The sequence below is a fragment of the Aquarana catesbeiana genome, linkage group LG13, assembly GCF_042186555.1.
Source record: "Aquarana catesbeiana isolate 2022-GZ linkage group LG13, ASM4218655v1, whole genome shotgun sequence".
In the NCBI taxonomy this organism is placed as follows: Eukaryota; Metazoa; Chordata; class Amphibia; order Anura; family Ranidae; genus Aquarana; species Aquarana catesbeiana.
Genome location: NC_133336.1, coordinates 62,891,329 through 62,911,730, shown reverse-complemented (window position 1 = coordinate 62,911,730; position 20,402 = coordinate 62,891,329). Strand labels below are relative to the sequence as shown.

At 43.1% G+C, this 20,402-nt stretch overlaps 1 protein-coding gene across 1 annotated transcript in view; it reads left to right on the top strand.

The window, feature by feature from the left end:
* SNAPC1 (small nuclear RNA activating complex polypeptide 1) overlaps positions 1-20,402 on the top strand; it is a 42,796-nt gene that overhangs the window by 15,554 nt on the left and 6,840 nt on the right. The window contains exons 3-8 of the mRNA XM_073610206.1: positions 6,964-7,123; positions 11,219-11,359; positions 13,320-13,424; positions 16,083-16,241; positions 16,567-16,620; positions 18,193-18,255. Of these exons, the coding sequence (XP_073466307.1) occupies positions 6,964-7,123; positions 11,219-11,359; positions 13,320-13,424; positions 16,083-16,241; positions 16,567-16,620; positions 18,193-18,255 (682 nt within the window). The remainder of the gene's footprint in view (positions 1-6,963; positions 7,124-11,218; positions 11,360-13,319; positions 13,425-16,082; positions 16,242-16,566; positions 16,621-18,192; positions 18,256-20,402) is intronic.

The window sequence follows — 20,402 nt, the reverse complement described above, 5'->3', positions numbered from 1 at the left end:
CACCGGGGGTTTCTGGTGATAAATGGCAGGGAATTAAATGCAAAATCCACACCAGGATGTTAGAAGGAAAAAAGTCCGGAGTGGGAGCTCTGGTACTAAACGTCCGCTCCCAGCGCCATCTTGGACACGCCCCAACCCTCCCAATCTTAACAACCCTATCTCCTTGCTCCCCTTTTCCTCTAAACTCCTTGAATGCCTGGTTTACAACCAACTGAGTGACCACTACATTAAGAATAACCTTCTCGATCCCCTTCAATCTGGATTTCGCCCTCAACACTCCACAGAAACTGCTCTTTTAAACTCACAAATGACCTACTAACTGCAAAAACCAACGGACACTATTCTGTACTCCTACTTCTGGATCTTTCAGCTGCCTTTGACACGGTTGACCACCCCCTCCTCCTCAAAAAACTTTACTCCCTTGGTCTCCGCGACTGTGCTCTTCAGTGGCTCTCATCCTACCTATCCCAACGCACCTTCAGTGTAACTTACTATTCTACTTCCTCCACTCCTCTTCCCTTCTCCGTCGGGGTCCTCCAAGGTTCTGTTCTTGGACCTCTTTTATTTTCAATCTACACCTCTTCCCTGGGTCAGCTGATAGCCTCTCACGGCTTTCAATATAATTTCTACACTGACGACACACAAATCTATCTCTCCACCCCTCAACTCACTCCATCAGTCTCCTCACGCATCACTAACTTACTAACAGACATATCTGTATGGATGTCACACCACTTCCTCAAACTCAACTTGTCCAAAACCGAGCTTATAATATTTCCTCCCTCACGTGCCTCTTCCCCTGACTTATCTGTGAAGAGCAATGGCAAAACCATCCACCCGTCCCCACATGTCAGGGTGCTAGGTGTTATCCTGGATTCTGAACTCTCCTTTCGGTCCCACATCCAATCACTTTCCAAAGCTTGCCGCCTCAACCTCCGCAACATCTCTAAACTATGTCCCTTTCTAACCAATGAAACCACAAAGCTCCTGATTCACTCCCTGGTTATCTCTCGCCTTGACTACTGCAACTCCCTCCTCATTGGCTTACCTTTAAATAGACTATCCCCCCTTCAGTCCATCATGAATGCTGCTGCCAGACTAATCCACGTTACAAACTTCAGTGTGTCTGCTACCCCTCTCTGCCAATTCCTCCATTGGCTGCCACTCGCCCAACAAATTAAATTCAAAATATTAACAAAAAGTTACAAAGCCATCCACAACTCTGCCCCCAGCTACATCACTAACCTAGTCTCAAAATACCAACCTAATCGCTCTCTTCGTTCCTCCCAAGACCTCCTTCTCTCTAGCTCCTCCCATATCCGCCTCCAGGACTTCTTCCGAGCCTCACCCATCCTCTGGAATTCGCTACCCCAATCTATCAGATTGTCTACAAATGTATCCACTTTTAGGCGATCCCTGAAAACCTTCCTCTTCAAAGAAGCCTATCCTGCCTCCATCTAACAACTGCACTATTTTCTCCATTAGCTCATCCCCCACAGCTATTACCCTTTGTATAACTTGACCCTCCCTCCTAGATTGTAAGCTCTAACGAGCAGGGCTCTGATTCCTCCTGTATTGAATTGTATTGTACTTGTACTGTCCTCCCTAATGTTGTAAAGCACTGTGTAAAACTGTCGGCGCTATATAAATCCTGTATAATAATAATATACCCGTTAAACCCCCCATTATAACAACCTTCAGAAGACCAAATCTGTCTTTCCACAGCAAAATACTTTCCATATTGTAACAGTTTCTTGTAGTTCGGATTGTTCTCTTCTTAAAGGGTCCCCATTCATGGGCATCTTGCAACTGTAAATATAGTGTCTGCCATTGCTGACCTTAGTGGAAGCCCCTATAATTCTCTCTATGCAACTATCATTTAACAAAACTATTGTATTCCTAGTAACTGTATGGGGTTAATACTGCTTATGACAGTGTTCTGAATTTGTGTATTTCTCATGCTTTGCTTTATATTTTTTCCACATTTACATACAGATCATGCTGTCCCGTTAAAGTTACAGTTGCTGGGGTTGGCACAAACTACATAAAATTGACAGGAGGTGCTTACAGTGGACAGCTTTTATTTGTTTGGTTTTAAAGCAAATCTTTGCCCTCTGAGTAAACTTACCTCCAAGCCACCCCAACTCCCCTTCGGTACATTTGGTACATAAATAGCGCTGTCTTTTCTTTTAATGTTTTGTTTACCTTTTTTTATGAAAAATATGCGCCCCGCCCCCCCCCCCCCCCCCCCCCGTCCTCTGTGCACAGTGCTGGCTGTGCCTCCTGGGATATGCACGTCGCTTAAAAAAAAAAAAAAAAAAATCTAAGAAATGTTCCGCCTTGAATGAAGTTGTTAGCCCTCTGAAGAGCAATCTGTGGTGGATGACATTTCAGTGCATTTTTCACAGGTGGTGAGAAAATGTTATGTCAACTCCTCACTGCCTATTTCACTTAAATGTGTTGTATTTGCTGAGCGGTACTGCCTGTCGAACGATACAGCAGGGATAATTTTGCCATGAAGTGATATAAAGCATCATGGTATGTGCAAACTCCTGTATGGCTACCTTTTCAGCTAAAAGCAGCACCACAAGTTTAAACGATTCCCAACTGGCTAGATCACCAAGTGAAAATAAAGGAAAAAGAAAACGAATGCAGCCACCCTGTGGAAGAATTGATAAGTTGCAATATAATCATTTTTCCTTTTTGGGTTTCATACCCTTTTAATAGTGGGCATTGCATGTAGTGCATGGTCTGCTGATTAACCACTTCAGCCCCGGAAGGATTTGCCCCCTTAATGACCAGGCCATTTTTTGCGATACAGCACTGCGTCGCTTTAACTGACAATTGCGCGGTCGTGCGACGTTGTACCCAAACAAAATTGATGTCCTTTTTTTTTACACAAATAGAACTTTCTTTTGGTGGTATTTGATCACCTCTGTGGTTTTTATTTTTTGCGCTATAAACAAAAAAAGACTGCCAATTTTGAAAAAAAAAACTATATTTTTTACTTTTTGCTATAATAAATATCCAAAAACAAAATGTAAAAAAACAAATTTCTTCATCAGTTTAGGCCGATATGTATTCTTCTACAAATTTGTGGCAAAAAATATTGCAATAAGCGTATATTGATTGGTTTGCGCAAAAGTTATAGCAACTACAAAATAAGGGATAGATTTATGGCATTTTTATTATTATTATAATTTTTATTTACTAGTAATGGCAGTGATCAGCGATTTTTAGCGGGACTGTGACATCGGACACTTTTTTGGGACCAGTGATATTTATGCAGCAATCAGTGCTATAAAAATGCACCGATTACTGTATAATTGACACTGTCAGGGAAGGGGTTAACACTAGGGGGCGATCAAGGGGTTAAGTGTGTCCTAGGGAGGTGTTTCTAACTGTGGGGTGCATGGACTGACTGGGAGTACAGAGACATCGCTGTTCCTGATCACTAGGAACAGACGATCACACTGTACTTCCCTGTCAGAACAAGGATCTGCTTTGTTTACACTGGCAGATTACCGTTTTGCCTCTCTGTGGAGCGTTCGTGAATGGCCAGCAGACATCGTGGCCACGTGCAGTGCCTCTGGCAACGTGCACGCGGCCACTGTATCTATTACACAAAGTGCCGTACCAGTACAGCAATTTGAGCAGTAGAGCCGCCTTGCCACAGTATAACTGCAGCGGCTGCTCGGCAAGTGGTTAAGATTAAAACCACTGTAGAGGAAGAAGAAAAGATATTGTACTAGCCCTGTTCCAAAAAACTAAAGTGGTTGTAAATGCAGAAGGTTTTTAATCATAATGCATTTTAGGATGTATTCCTGAGACAGCCACAGAGGCCTTATCAGGAGCCTACCAGTACAGGCCACAATTAAGCATTATGGGCGGGATAGTCCTGATTTTCAAACCCCCCCCCTGCAAAGTGGTTGTGGTTTTCAACAGTTGTAAATGCATTTTTAAAGGATGGTTGGTAAAATGGGATGCAGGACTTAAAGCAGAACTCCAGCTTTTCCTCCCCAAAACAGATGCATTGTGCATGTAAATGAATCACGACCCCACTGTCATTTTATCCTTATCTTACCTACTTTAGCTGTATACAGCAGGTTCCTTTGTCTATGATGTCACTCCTTCTCCTGGTTGAATTTCAAAGTTCTGACTTCCTATTTCCTTCCTTTACCAGTCCTGATACTACATGTCCCATCGTGTTTTGAGCTTCTGTAGATTCAGGGAGGGTTCAGGCTCTGGGAGGGTGTGATCTGTGAGGTGGGACTGGGGAGGTTTGGACTCTTCCTGTAGGTGTGACTGAGTGGGAGTTAATGCTAATTAGGATGTATTCCATCCCACCCACCATCAGAGCTGTGCAGGAAGTTACATAATTTGCAGAGTCTAAAAGACTACAGAGGGGTGTGTTCTAGGCTAGAGTTGCTGCAGGAAGTGGCTGTAATGCCGCGTACACACGAGCGGACTTTCTGGCATACTTGGTCCGGCGGACCAGAGTCCGCCGAACAATCCGACCGTGTGTAGGCTCCGGCGAACTTTTCCGGCTGACTTTTTCCCAAAAGCCCGCCGGACCTAGATTTGAAATGTTTTAAATCTTTCCATCGGACTCAGTTTCTGGCGGAAAGTCCACTCGTCTGTGTGCTGGTCCGACGGAAAGCCCGCTCGTCTGTATGCTGGTCCAACAGACCAGATACGATGCAAGGGCAGGGTATTGCATTTCGCGCTCGCTGCAATAGGAAAAAAAATTTTCCTATTGCGGCGAGCGCGGGGCATACCAGACCCTTAGGTCTGATATGGATTTTAAAGGGAAGCCCCTACGCCGAAAAAATGGCGTGGGGTCCCCCCTAGAATCCATACCAGACCCCGATCCAAGCACACAGCCCGGCCGAGCGAGCGCCCCCCCTCCTGAACCGTACCAGGCCGCATGCCCTCAACATGGGGGGTGGGTGCTTTGGGCGAGGGGGCGCCCAGATCCCGGCCCCCCACCCTGTGTGAATGAGTATGGGGTACATGGTACCCCTACTCATTCACCTAGGGAAAAAGTGTCAATAATAAAACACACTACACAGGTTTTTAAAATAATTTATTAAACAGCTCCGGGGGGGGTCTTCCTCCGGCTTCGGGGGTCTTCCTCCGGCTTTGGGGGACCCTCCGGATCCTCTTTTCCTGGCGTCCGGTTGGTTCTTCTCCGCTCTCTCCGGCCTCTTCTCCCGGTGTTCCAGTTCTTCGGCCAGCTCCTCCGCTGTCTTCAGGACGCTCTTTTGCCAGCGGAGGTCCGGACTTCTGGGCTTCTTGGCTTCTTCCCTCTTCTCCAGATGTTGACACGATGCTCTCTCCGGCTGGACTGCTCTCTGAGGGCTCCGTTGTGACTTATATAGGCGGAGACCCCGCCCCCTTATGATGTCACAGTCCCTGGGCATGCTGGGACTGGGACATTTTAGGGGGCGTGGTCACCGGTGATGTTGACCACGCCCCTAAAACGTCACAGTCCCAGCATGCCCAGGGACTGTGACATCATAAGGGGGCGGGGTCTCCGCCTATATAAGTCACAACGGAGCCCTCAGAGAGCAGTCCAGCTGGAGAGAGCGTCGTGTCAACATCTGGAGAAGAGAAGAGGGAAGAAGCCCAGAAGTCCGGACCTCCACTGGCAAAAGAGCGGCCTGAAGCCAGCGGAGGAGCCGGCCGAAGAACTGGAACACCGGGAGAAGAGGCCGGAGAGAGCGGAGAAGAACCAACCGGACGCCGGGAGAAGAGGAACCGGAGGGACCCCTGAAGCCGGAAGAAGACCCCCGAAGCCGGAGGAAGACCCCCCCCCGGAGCTGTTTAATAAATTATTTTAAAAACCTGTGTAGTGTGTTTTATTATTGACACTTTTTCCCTAGGTGAATGGGTAGGGGTACCATGTACCCCATACTCATTCACATAGGGTGGGGGGCCGGGATCTGAGGGCCCTCTTATTATAGGGGGGTCCCGGGTTCCTATAAGTCCCCCCGCCCGCAGACCCCGACAACCAACGGCCAGGGTTGTCGGGAAGAGGCCCTTGTCCTCATCAACATGGGGACAAGGTGCCTTGGGGTGGGGGGCCCCGCAGGGCGCCCCCTCTCCCAAAGCAAGTACCCCCATGTTGAGGGCATGCGGCCTAGTACGGTTCAGGAGGGGGGGGGGGCGCTCGCTCGTCCCCACCCCCTTTCCTGACCGGCCGGCCTGCGTGCTCGGATCGGGGTCTGGTATGGATTTTAGGGGGGACCCCACGGTCTTTTTTTCGGCGTAGGGGCTTCCCTTTAAAATCCATACCAGACCTAAGGGCCTGGTATGACCCACGACGGGGCTCGCAAGGTGTCAATCTCGCCGATAATAGCGGCAAGATTGACTTCCTTTTCTAGTCCCGTCGCACCTGAGTCACGTTCAAAATGAACAGACTTTTCCATGTGTGGGCAAGTCCGTTCATTCTGAAAGTCCGCCGTAACTCCGGCGAAAGTCCGTCGGAAAGATGGGCGGACTTAGCCCGCCGGAAAGTCTGGTCGTGTGTGGGCAAGTCCGTCCGTTTTAAAGTCCGGCGCACCTAGCTGACAAAGTCCGTCGGAAAGTGTGCCGGACCAAGTATGCCAGAAAGTCTGATCGTGTGTACGCGGCATAAGGCCCTCAGTCTACATCCAGGCTATACAGAATGTCACATGGTACAAAGCCTCAACTACACCCAGAATATCAGAGGATCTATAGACATCAGAGCAACATGGTACAGATTTATGATCTATGCTGGGGCTGATCTTTCTATTCAGTTCTAGTAAAAAGAAAGTTGGAGTTCAGCTATAAGTCCCAAGTTGTTTCGTTTTTTTCTTTTTTTTATTCGGATCAGTTGTGAAGTAAACAATTTTTCTAGTATAACAAACAATTGTGTGTGAGTAGGGGGCAACTGAATTAAAGCAGCACAGAAAATCATTTTTGTCTTTTCCATTTCAGTGGTGGGATGAGGAATCTTGAAAGCAACAGATTCAGCAAAGAAGCATTATCTGTGGTATGCCCCTACTTCCTGCCCCCATACACATTTCAGATACGTGTGGGTGCTCTCTATCTATTGTATGGTCTGTACAACACCCAACTCTGTGAGCCCAAGCAAAAGGTAAGAAAATTGTTTGCATAAATTATGTATAAAGCAATGCTCTTAATTATTGTTGGCCATTCTTGTAGCAAAATGATTTAGAAACCGGTTTGAGAGTTTGTCTACCTTTAGCTCTCTCTTGGATGTGTTCTGGAACTTCAGTAGGTTTAAATAGGGTTGAAAAGAGTATCGCATGCCAGGACACTCACATTCCAACAAATTCCCATAATAAAGTCATGTGCCATGATCCTGCGAATCTGTCTTTCTCCAGCTTCTGTGCGGACTCATTAAAGATTTCCATCAGACTTACAGTACTAGGACTAAGCCCCCGTTAACCGATGCAATTTGTCATGTGATTTGACAGTTCCAAATCGCATTAAAAGTCGCCCTCCACTGCCAGCAATGGAACCGTTGAAATTGCCACAACTCATGTCACAGCGACTTTGAAAAAGGTTCTTGAGCTACTTTTTTCCGATTTCATTGCAACTTGCATAGACTTCTGTTAAATGAAGTCGCAAGCCATAATGAAATCTGAGGCTCAAATCACACTGATCTGCAGCTTTGAAATTGCGCTGAAGTAGCGCAATTTTTAAGCCACAGCATTGGCAGCCAGGGCTTAAAGGTAGTCTTCAGACAAACATTAAAATTATACTTTTAAGCTTAAAGGAGTTGTAAAGGCAGATGTTTTTTTATGCTAATGCATTCAATGCTTTAAGATAAAAAGCCTTCTGTGTGCAGCAGCCCCCCCAACACTTACCTGAGGTCCCTCTCTGTCCAGCGATGTCCATGAGTGTCTCAACCATCCGAGACTCTCCCTCCTGGTTGGCTGAGACATAGCAGTGGCGCCATAGGCTCCTGCTGCTGTCAGTCAAAGTCATTCAGCCAATCAGGAGAAAAAGGGGGCAGGGCCAGGCCGCAGCTCCATGTCTGAATGAACACAGGGAGCTGTGACTCAGCTTGGGTGCTCCATAGCAAGCTGCTTGCTGTGGGGGCACTCGACAGGTGGGAGGGGCCAGGAGCACTCTTTTATAAGATGAACTCTAGTTATGTATTCATTAAAAAATGTATTTCTAAATGAATGCAAAGTGAATGTATGACTGTCTTAAAATTGGTGGTAGTAGCAATCTGCTGTACAGTACAACATTTACTGAGAGAGGTAGGGTTTATCAAGATCTGATTCATACTGTGTACTCTATGTGCTGGTAAGAAACATGCTGACAGAAGGAGAGAAGAAAAAAAAATGTACACTCAGACAGTAATGTGTGTGGTTAGCTTAATGTGGCAATGTCTGTGTAAAGGCCACCTTATACTCACTTCTCTAATGACCTACATCGCTTTTCGCAGCTGCCACCAAAGCATCTGGTGTCAGAGAGCCTAGAAAGAGCAGTGATCTTATTCCCTATGTCATGTGACAATGCTTGGGCCTATCAATTGGCTGCATGACCCAAGCACTGTATAATGTTACTTGCTCCTCTATACCCAGAAACAGTATTTTGCAGTGACTGCCATAAAAAAATGAGCGCTAGGGGAATGCTGGAAAGGTGACTACCAGTGGGTCAGGAGTGGACCTTACATGGAACTCTGTCAATTTTCCCTGAATGGACAAAGTGACTTTTTAAGATCTACCAAGCCATCTCATTCGAAATCTTTGTTCATTGTTGTGGAGGCTCAACTCATGTTTGATTTGTCACACTTCTTACACTATTAGAGACGATGAGAGCCTGAGACGGCCGCTCCCCGCCCCTCCACAGCTCAGCGCTCCAGTGAGTGTGGGGGGGTAGAGCGGAGAGCTGCTGACTGACAGGCAGCAGCGCTCTGCTCAGGGAACTGTGAGAACCGAGCCATCGTCGATGTTCGATCACTCGGTTCTCAGTGCAGAGGTGCCGGGGGGACAGATGCAGCATCGGTACCTAGGTAAGTATGATGGGAAAAAAAACCCCTTACTTCTCTTTTAATGACCAGGCCATTTTTTTGCGATACGGCACTGCGTTACTTTAACTGACAATTCCGCAGTCGTGCGACGTACCCAAACAAAATTGATGTCTTATTTTTCCCACAAATAGAGCTTTCTTTTGGTGGTATTTGGTCACCTCTGCGTTTTTTTAATTTTTTGCGCTATAAATAAAAAAAGACCGACAATTTTGAAATGAAAAAAAAAAACAATATTTTTTTCTATAATGAATATCCAAAAAAAAAAAAAATGTAAAAAATGAATTTCCTCATCAATTTAGGCCAATATGTATTCTTCTACATATTTTTGGTAAAAAAAAAAAATCGCAATAATATTGATTGGTTTGCACAAAAGTTATAGCGTCTACAAAATAGGGGATAGATTTATAGCATATTTTCTTTTTACTAGTAATGGCAGTGATCAGCGTTTTTTAGTGTGACTGCGACATTGTGGTGGACAGATCGGACACTTTTGACACTTTTTGGTACCAGTCACATATATACAGTGATCAGTCCTATAAAAATGCACTGATTACTGTATAAATGACACTGGCAGGGAAGGGGTTAACACTAGGGGGCGATCAAGGGGTTAAGTGTGTCCTATGGAGGTGTTTTGTGGGGGAGGGGACTGACTGGGAGTACAGAGTGATCACTGTTTATAATCACTAGGAACAGACAATCACACTGTACTCCTCTGATAGAATGGGCATAGGCTTTGTTTACACTGGCAGATCCCCATTCTGCCTCTTTGTGGAGCGATCGCGGGTGGGCTCCTGCGCCATGCACTGTATCTGTTACACGAAGAGCCGTACCGGTGCGGCGATTCGCGCAATAGAGCTGCCCTTCTGCAGTATAACTGCAGCGGCTGGTTGGCAAGTGGTTAAAATAATCACATTTTGTTGCTTTGCAGCTTGAAATGAAGACAGAGTTTTTGTTTTATCCAGTTGTATTTAATATAACATTCAAGTGAAAGATATAACACCAACATGTCAGAAAAAAAAATAATAATTCAAAAACAGAATCACTGAGTTGGAAAAAGGATCACTCCCTCCTAATAATGACTTGTAAACTCGGTCAGGTGTAGCTAATCGCCTTTTCAATGGTACACAAAGCTATTTGTCTTTCAACTGTGATCAGCTGTGGTCATTTTGATTAGCTCAGCATGAAAAGAGCTTTCCTGGAGCATTTCAGTCCCAAGTGTGGCTGTCATCCTTGAAAATCTAATCATATAGTAAGTTGCTTATCTGTACATTACCCCATTTACTTGCATCAGTTCTGGTTATATACGTATACCAGGATACGTGTATGAGATGTACACTAAGGAATATCTTGATATAGTGAAGCAAAACCTGTAAATCAATATATCCCTTAGTGTACATCTCATATACGTATCCTGGTATACCTAAATAGCTAGAAGGATACAGGTAAACCGGGTAATGTACAGATAAGCAACTTTTACTATATGATTCGATTTTCAAGGATGACAGCCGCACTTGGACACCAGTAGAGGTGTCACTGGGCCATTTGTATAGTGATGTTTAATAAGAGGTCACATAAGTCCCCGTCATCCAGCAAAGGAATTTAGGGAACCAAACATATCTATGGCCATGAGAGAAAAATATATATATGGCTAGTACTAAATATACTTAATATGTCCATGAATATTAACAGGTTGCCATGAAAAATATTAAAATTGAATTGCCAGTGTGCATTCAAAATTAAACGTTAAAGATCAAATTAAATATAAATGTTAGGATGTACTAGCAGATTTAAACACACTAGCAAATTGAAGCCAAACTCTAGCTAATACTTTATGAGCAGTTTACCTTTTTGGGATACATGTTTTACATAAATGAATAAAAGCTGATCATTTTAAACATCCCTGTCAGTGTTAAATGGTTTGTCTCATTACTGTAGCTGCTAGATCTGTAGGGGGGTATGTTCTTTGAAAAACAGATATACTGGCAGGATCTCCAGGTGAAAAGAAAGCCTAAACAAGAAAACTAATTCAGCCATCGCCAACTAAAAAATTATATGCTACAATATAATAAATGAGCAGATTTGCTACCTTTCAATTCTTCTTGTATAACTTGCTGGAGACCTTTTCTTTATGGGACTATGAAATCAAAATTGTGTCTTTCTTGTTTTTTTTTTATCCTTCTGTAGATAAGAATAGCTTTGAAGGACTGGCCCGAGGTGGAAAAGTTTCATCAGGATCTGGTCAGCTCTCAGCATTTAGATGCAGTGTACATCTTTAGACAAATGCGCCGCCACAGAGCCTTTTATTTTACAGCGATGCCCACAATGGTAATTTGGAGGAACATAAAGAGACCCAAGCAGATATTATTTTAGTTATATGGAACAGCTGTATTTCATAATCGTTTTATGATTGAACACAGATGTTGTGCAGTAATTGTCAAGGGTTAAAGCCAAAGAGTAAACACCTGGCTTTGTGAGTAAGGCCCCTTTCACACGGGCTGTCCGATCAGGTCCGCCTGTCCGGTTTTCAGGCGGACCTGATGAGGCCATCTATTCACCCCTATGAATGGACTTGTGTCCACTGATATCCGCCAACATCCAATCCTGTCTGCCAAATCCAGAAGGATGGTGGTCCTATTTTCCATCCATCGATCGAATGAAAATGGACAGGCGGTCTGTTTCATCCGATCTCTTCATAGAGGAGAGTGGGACTCTGACAGGTCCGTCTCTGCACAGTGAGCGGAGACGGACCTTTAATCCACTTACTCAGCGGGGATCAATGGAGCAATCTCCGCTGAGCAAGCGGAGTCCGTCAAACAGATCCGCCCTGTGTGGAAGGGGCCTAAGTGAAGAGTTTATTTCATGGAGAACCAGTCTAAAGTATGTGTGAAAAAACTATGAGCGCAGACAGCACAAAGTATCTGCCATTACCTCAATTCTTCAGAATCCTTTTCTGTGCACTTACCAGCTGGTGGCACTGCAGTGAAATATATACCGATACATAGACTTGTTAAAGTCTATGTCAAGGTAAAATAAAAAAGAAAATGATTTAGTACATCTCTGGAAAACCTGCACATTTCCCTATGATTTATCCCTTTAAACACAATGCAAGTAGAGAAAATAATTGTGCCAGAAATTAAGCCTGCTCCCCCCTTTCTCCCTGACATGCCGGCACAACACTAAATTTCCAAGCATGTGGTTTCAGCTCTGCTCTATGAATTGCCTGAAATGAAGAGGATTCTGGTATGTTATTGAAAAGGCACAAACAGAGCATTGTTATGGAATATTATGTACAGTTTTTGTTATACAGACTTTTTTACGTATGTATGTGTGTGTCCCTTCAACTTACAGTATCTCACAAAAGTGAGTACACCCATCACATTTTTGTAAATATTTTATTATATCTTTTCATGTGACAACACTGAAGAAATGACACTTTACTACAATGTAAAGTAGTGAGTGTACAGATTGTATAACAGTGTAAATTTTCTGTCCCCTCAAAATAACTCAAAACACAGCCATTAATGTGTAAACCCCTGGCAACAAAAGTGAGTACACCCCTAATGCCCTGTACACACGGTCGGATTTTCCGACGAAAAATGTGTGATAGAACCTTGTTGTCGGAAATTCCAACCGTGTGTGGGCTCCATCACACATTTTCCATCGGAATTTCCGACACACAAAGTTTGAGAGCTTGCTATATAATTTTCCGACAACAAAATCCGTTGTCGGAAATTCCGATCGTGTGTACACAAATCCGATGCACAAAGTGCCACGCATGCTCAGAATAAATTAAGAGACGAAAGCTATTGGCTACTGCCCTGTTTATAGTCCTGACGTACGTGTTTTATGTCACCGCGTTCAGAACGATCGGATTTTCCGACAACTTTTTGTGACCGTGTGTATGCAAGACAAGTTTGAGCCAACATCCGTCGGAAAAAATCCATGGATTTTGTTGTCAAAATATCCGATCACATGTACAGGGCATAAGTTAAAATGTCCAAATTGGGCCCAAAGTGTCAATATTTTGTGTGGCCTTTAATGGTTGTGTGTTGAGTTATTTTTAGGGGACAACAAATTTACACTGTTATACAAGCTGTACACTCACTACTTCACATTGTAGCAAAGTGTCATTTCTTCAGTGTTGTCACATGAAAAGATATAATATATTTACAAAACTGTAAGCGGTGTACTCACTTTTGTGATATACTGTACATTTAGAAAGTATAGGACAAATCTGAACATTTTTTTAAAGCTGTCTCTGACTATTTATCTTCTTTTTCTCCAGCTGACATTCAAGCCACTAAAGAGCGTACCTGTTGATGATGGTAAAGAAGAGTTTAAAGATGTGAGGGACAGGGTCGCTGATCTCATTACTACTGAAAGTGTGGAGGTATATGAATTCTTCTAGGTATTTTAAAAGGGATCAGAAATGTACATTTGGTTGATGGCAACTGGGAGTTTTTATTGTATGTTATTTCTGTTGTGTAGGAGGGATCTCTCCCCTTGGTATCTCTTTAGTGGTAGAACAGGGATGGCCCAAACCTCCTGTTTTCCCATTAACAACACAGGATCCCGCAGGGCAAGTGAGACCAACTGATAACTGGTACCAAGGATGTTTAGACCTGTAAACTCAAGCACAGTGATCTCACCACCAGTCCCTGAGAGTTCTAAAAAAATGTTAGATTTTACTTAGCTCTAAATATTAGTATGCAATTTAATCTAACCATTTGGTTGATCTGCAGGCATCAAAATGTGTTTGCAAATGATTTGTAAATGCTCAAAATCATTTTGATACACTCAGGACCCCTTAGTCCAAGCGCACTGTCCACATTCGGCAAGCCTCGACTTTATTGACTTGGCAGTAAGATCCACCCTTTCTCGAGCTAAGTCTTAAGTATTTAGCAGTCCAGTACTAGAACCTCAACTGACAGCTGAGTCAAGACAAGGCCTACAATAAGTGATCAATTCCCCCAACACCCCCCAGGCACACTGTAATTCCCTAAAGCTGAAGTTTAGTGATTTTTTTTTTTTTTATTTAATCTGCACTAGGGACAGTACTTGTCAAATGAAGAGTGGGCTGTTGGCTGCTATGTTCATTTAAATCCTCTGTCCTCTGTCCTCCTGGATACCCCTGCAGCAATGATCTTCTCCATTCCTGCCTCTCCTGTTCAGTCCAGCCATTTGGGTTAGAGTGAAAAAATCTGAACGTAAACAGCTGTTCTCTCAGTTTAGAAAACTCATATTGATCTGTAAATCCAGCATAATGGATGCACTTTTAAATGTTTATTCATGAAACAAAGATTGCATATAAGTAATAAAAACAGATTCTATATATTCAGATAGTGACCAAGAAAAAGGAGTTTAATTGTTTTAGTCCAACTTCCCTGAACAATAAAAGATCTAAAAAAAAAAGGTGCAACATGTCAGGCTAAGGATTCTTATGCTTCATTTTATGTTACCAAATTATACCTAACAGCAATTGGTACCCTTTTAAACCTAATAAAAAACCTAATAAACAGAAAACAATTTAAAGACTTAGAGATAAAAATGAGCTCAAACCATTATAGTTTCCATTTCAAATAAAACATTAGTTAATGAGGCTACATGTTAATTTAAAATATTTATTGTAGCTAGTTCACTTAAGCCGGCCATAGACGGCTCGGCAGCTTTAGCAGGAACCGGCTGGGATTCGATGTATAGGCAGGCTGAATGTAGCCAAGTTGATTGATCAATAAACTTGGGTACAACCAGCCTGTCGGATTTACATGCTGTTATAGCCGCTAGCAATAATCACTGCGTTCTCCTGGCGAGGACATGGCGGGAGAACACAATAGCTCCACGGGAGAGATTGCCCCATCAGGGCATTCAATAATTTTCTTTCATACAACCCATGGTTGCTGGAAAAAAAATTTGCTCAGTCTTTGACCTGCCTTACAGTTTGCCATTCCAAGCTCTACAGTCCCTCCATCCTCCTAGGACATGTGGTTCCGGGATCCGTTATCTGCCTCCAGACTCAGTAGCACACACAAGACCGTTTTTCTGTTCTCCTTCAAGGCTGAAAACCTTATTGTTCAATTTCTAGCATAAACACTGACACTCCAACCCACTCCTTCCTCTGATCTGTTTCAGCCTAATGAAACTTAAAGTGATTGTAAATGTTTTTTTTCTTTTTTTTTTTTAAACAAACATTCCAATACTTACCTGCTCTGTGCTCTGGTTTTGCACAGAGCAGCCCCGATCCTCTTCTTCTGGGGTCCCCTGCCGGAGCTCCAGGCTCCTCTTCATCGGGTGCCCCCACGGAAAGCCGCTTTCCATGTTGTCACCCATGTGGGCTCGCTCCCGAGTTCTGCTGCTGCGTCCATTGGCACAGATTAGGCCCTGCTCCTGTGTCACAGCTTTTCATTAACAGCAGCGGGAACCAATGGCTCCTGCAGCTATCAATCTGTCCAGTGAGGAGAGTGACATCGCTGGATCGGATCGGGCTCAGGTAAGGAAAAGGGGGTCTGGGAGCTGCAGCACAGAAGGTTTTTCACCTTAATGCATAGAATGCATTAAGGTGAAAAACCTGAAGGGTTTACAACCCCTTTAATTCTAGAGTAAGAGGAGGAGGGAAAAATAGGAGTATACACTGTATACACTGTATTACATGAAACTCCTACTTAGTATTTAAAGATACATAATCGATATACAGCGTACCAAATAGCATTAGTCCTCCCAATAAACTAGAACTTTAATTCCTAGTTATCTAATGGCTTAAAACCATATATTTAAACTATCCCTCCTTAAAAAAAATTCTATAAAATTATTACATATCTTGCAAAAATATTAAGCGATCTTCAACAAGTAGATGGGAGAGTTTGGAGGGAAAGGGAAGGGTAAAGGCATAGAAATGAAGAGAAATAAGAAGAAAATGTTAAGAAAGAAAGTGGGAGGAGATGTGCAGGTTCCTCTGGGATCCATCACTAACCCTCCAGGCTAAGTTTCACATGTTATTCACACCCATTACTATATATTTATGCTCTCATATTGTATCTTCTTATCTTTTCAGGAAATGATAAATGTTCATGAGCACTACCAGAAAACCAAACGTCTGATCCATGCGGATAAATCCAAGCCTGATAAAAGCATGAGTTTGATTAAAGACGACTTTACTGATAACCTGAACTCCTTGGTCTCCCAATATCAGTACCGGAGACAGGATACCAGGGTATGTTAAATAATACAATATTGAGCTTTACCATACACCTAAAGAGCTATGTACTACTCCTATAGGAGCATTGTGCATATAAAAAGAGTTATGGGCTATAGATGCATAATACTCACCTTACTTTCACTGTATCTGAAAGGCTTATAGCCAGTCCTTGTCTGATTAGATCAGCCCCAAATCTGTCTGCTGTTTTACTTTTAAAAGTTTAAAATTTCTGAAAGGTTCACTTTCTGGCAAGAAAGCATATTAAGAAATCCTTTTAACAGTATCGTAAAAGTATATACAATTTCTAACCTGAATCATCTGATCTGTTTTCTTCTACCAGGCACCAAGGACTAAAAATGATGAGGAAAAAGAAGGGACTTCTCAAGAGTCAGAGGTAACTATCAGCCCTTAAAGCAGGGTTCTGCCTGAAAAAAAAAAAATAAAAGTCAGCAGCTACAAATGCTGTAGCTGCTGACTTTTAAAATAAGGACAACTACCTGTCCAGGGAGCCTGCAATGTCCTCACCCAAAGTCGACCCGTCCCTCGGCTCCGGGTGGATGCGCCAGCATCTTAAGTAAGGGAATCAGGAAGTCTCCCAGAAGACCGTGGGGGGGACGGAGGAGGTGCCGGATATGGTGTAGATTGCCGCAGGGACTGCGGCGATCTTTCGCCGGAAGTGGGAGCAATACCTGGATTAGATAGGTATCTGCTCTCCCCTCCCCCCTGAAAGATGCCAAATGTGACACCGGAGGAGGGGAGGAATCCGGACAGCGTACGTTCCATTTCTGGGTGGAACTCCGCTTTAAACATAAAACAGATAGATAGAGCTATAAACCTACACAGTGTTCAAATCTGTGAAAGATCTTTGAGTTGTCGGAATGTGCATACCCTTCTGATGGCCATCTAATTTCTATAATCATTTTAGGACTTTTCATGTGGGGGAGATTTACTAACGTTGGAGAGTGCAAAATCTGGTGCATTTCTGCATTGAAACTAATCAGATTGCAGGTTTTATTCTCAAAGCTTAAAGTGGAGGTCCACCCCAAAAAAAAAAAAAAAAAAAAAAACCTAAAAAATTGGAGGAAAAAAACCCCCAAAAACTTTTAACTAAGCTGAAATGGCTGTTGCTAGGCAGTCTTCCTAAACTGCCTCTTCCTACGCAGCGGTGATGTTCAGTCTTCTCATCCCCGCGTTGTCTTCTGGGGAATGGGGCGCGGTGTGTTATGGGAATTGTGTGCGTCCCACAACACATCGCGTCCCATTCACAAAGCGCTGCGCGACTCACGCATGTGCAGTAGGAAACAGGCAGTGAAGCCGTAAGGCTCCACTTCCTGTTTCCCTTAGTTAGGATGGCGGTGCCGGGACCTGAGAGGCGAGGGACGGGTCGGCCTCGGGCGGCTGACATCACGGGTAAGTGTACTTATATAAAGTCAGCAGCTACAGTGTTTGTAGCTGCTGACTTTAAAAAAAAAAAAATTTGTGGCCGGAATCCCGCTTTAACTGAACAAGCTAAAGTTATAAGTAGATTGGCTACAATGCACTGCTGCACCAGATTCTGTGTGCATCAGTTTTAGTAAATCTCCCCCTCTGTGTTTAAAACAATCCCTGCTTTTCCTTGTTCGGTGCGGTATTCTTCAAAATGCACCTTCCATAGGGATGAATAGTAATGCTGGTAAAACGTTTAACAAACTCATCAAAAAAAAATCTCCTATGGACTGACTATTACAAATTTTTATATTTTTGATATGTTTGTATTTCTCATATTGACTGCTGTCTTTGTATAACAGTAATTGTTAATAAAAATGTCAACAAAGCACTTTTAAAGCCACCTTGTGACTTGCTTTGCTGTAGGAGGGAGCTACACACTGAAAGGGTTAAACTGTAATTGCATTTCAGATGTAATGATTTAGACCTCAGGTAGTCCTGAAGTTATAATCTAATTTTGGTTGATGGATCTCTTTTGTAGGGCTCAGAGCGAGCAAGAGTTTTGGCTGGGATAAAATCCAAGTCTTATACTGCTGTGACTCAGGTAAGGTGTAAAGTATCTGTGGGGTTTACATTTGTATGAGCTTGTCAGAGTTCTGTATGCTGGCAGCACAGCCTAATACTCTGACACCGTATGATGGAATTATCTTGCTTCTCTTATCTCAGTGAACATATGGGGGGCACATCAGACTGTTAGAGACTTTTACAAAGTGGCGGTAGTTTTGATCATACTATTGAAGATTACACATAGTCCAATACGTAATTCACTCTACAAATAGTTTATCCCTTGATTATCTTTTAGGCCAGGTTCACAACTATGCAGGTTGCAGTTTTCCTGGTGCGTTTTTTTTTTCACGTGTTTTTGACGCATTTTGAATTTGCCTTTTGAGTTTTTGAGAGGATTCTGTTGTATTTGTGGGAGAAACCAGCAAAGACACAGTAGAAATGCATCAAAAATGCAAGCACTGTGTTAGATGCATTTTTGATGTGTTTTCGCTGCATTTTCATTGAAGGCTATGGAACCAAAAACACAACCTAGTGCATCCCCGAAAATTTATACATAAAAATCATATAAAATGCAATAATGATATTAGATGTGATTATCTGGTAAAACATACCCTAAAGGCATAAAATGAACATGACAATAAAATAAAGTGATACTAAAGTCTTGTTTTCTTTTCCATTAAAAAAAAACAATAACAGCCACAATCCTCCCTTTTCTCGGGTCCCTCTTTGGCGCTCCTGGCCCCTCCCTTCTGTTGAGTGCCCCCACAGCAAGCAGCTTGCTATGGGGGCACCCGAGCTGAGCCGCAGCTCCCTGTGTCCATTCAGACATGGCCCTGCCCCCTCTCTTCTCATTGGCTCACTGACTTTGTCCCAGACAGCCGAGTCTCTTGTGCAACATCGCTGGATCTAGATGGACCTCAGGTAATTATTAATGGGGCTGCTGCACACAGATGGTTTTTAATCTTAATGCATAGACTGCATTAAGATCAAAAACCTTTTGCCTTTACAACCACTTTAAAATATAGAATAGTTTAATTTTAATTGTAATAGTTTAATGGGGTCAATATCCTGGCCACATTCCACAACCCAGGGGTTAAGGTTTTTGTGGTTTTTAATTATCTTTCTTTATTTTTCATCATGGGCACTTAGATTTATTGGGGTAATGTGAGTTGTAGGAGGAAAAGGGAGATTTTTGTGGACTGGTGGAGATCGTGGATTGATAGGAATGCATTCTTTCCCCAGGATGGAAGGGTACTGCTATATATATTTGATGGGCAACTGAGCTTTTTAGTACCCTCCAATATCAATCCATGCCCTTGGGTTGTGGTATGTGGTCAGGATAGTGAACCTACCCTATAAACATCTCCACTCAGACAGAAAAATTGAACAACGGCAGCTAAATACATACTTGCTGTTTGTTGTCTTCCTATAATGAAAGCAGTTGTTATCTGTTCCATAATTTTGTATTTTTGTACTAATTCTGCATCGCCCTATAAGGTCACACACCTGGCATCCTTATTACTTCCTTTCATTTTATACATTATGAGTTTTAGACAGTTATGAATAAAAAGTGAAGTTTTAGGTCATAATGGGTATAGCGCTCCCCTGCTGTTTCTCTTTTAATATTTCCCATGTAAAGACCAATCTTACAGTATAAGTAAACATCAGGTAGTTTTTTTTTGTGTGTTTTAAAAATTTTGAAGTGCTTTTGCACATTATTCATCAAGCCATCAAATGTACTGAGAATTTTTGTACAAATGTTTGTATGAATTTTTGTACGAACTTTCGTTTAAAAATCTGCTAGTGTATGGCAAGCTTTACAAAACACACTACATGGAACATATACAGCAATATTAACCACTTGATGACCAGCGACATACTCGTACATTGCTATACTTTAAGTGGTTACACCGGGATCATAACTGCAGCTGCTAGCATAATCCCGGTACTGTTTTTTAGAGCCAAAGCTTGGTTCTCTTGTAAAATCCGTAGCTAATTAGATGCTGGATTGCTTTTACAAGCAGCGGGAGGGGACGCTCCCCCCTGCCTTCCGTGACTTTACTACGATCTCCCGTCCCATTGGGAGTCCTGATCAACCAGTGGGTGCTTCCACCAGCTGATCGGAGAGAGCTGAACAAAGACTGGATTAACTTTGTTTGGCTCTGAGCTATGGTAACCTGGAAG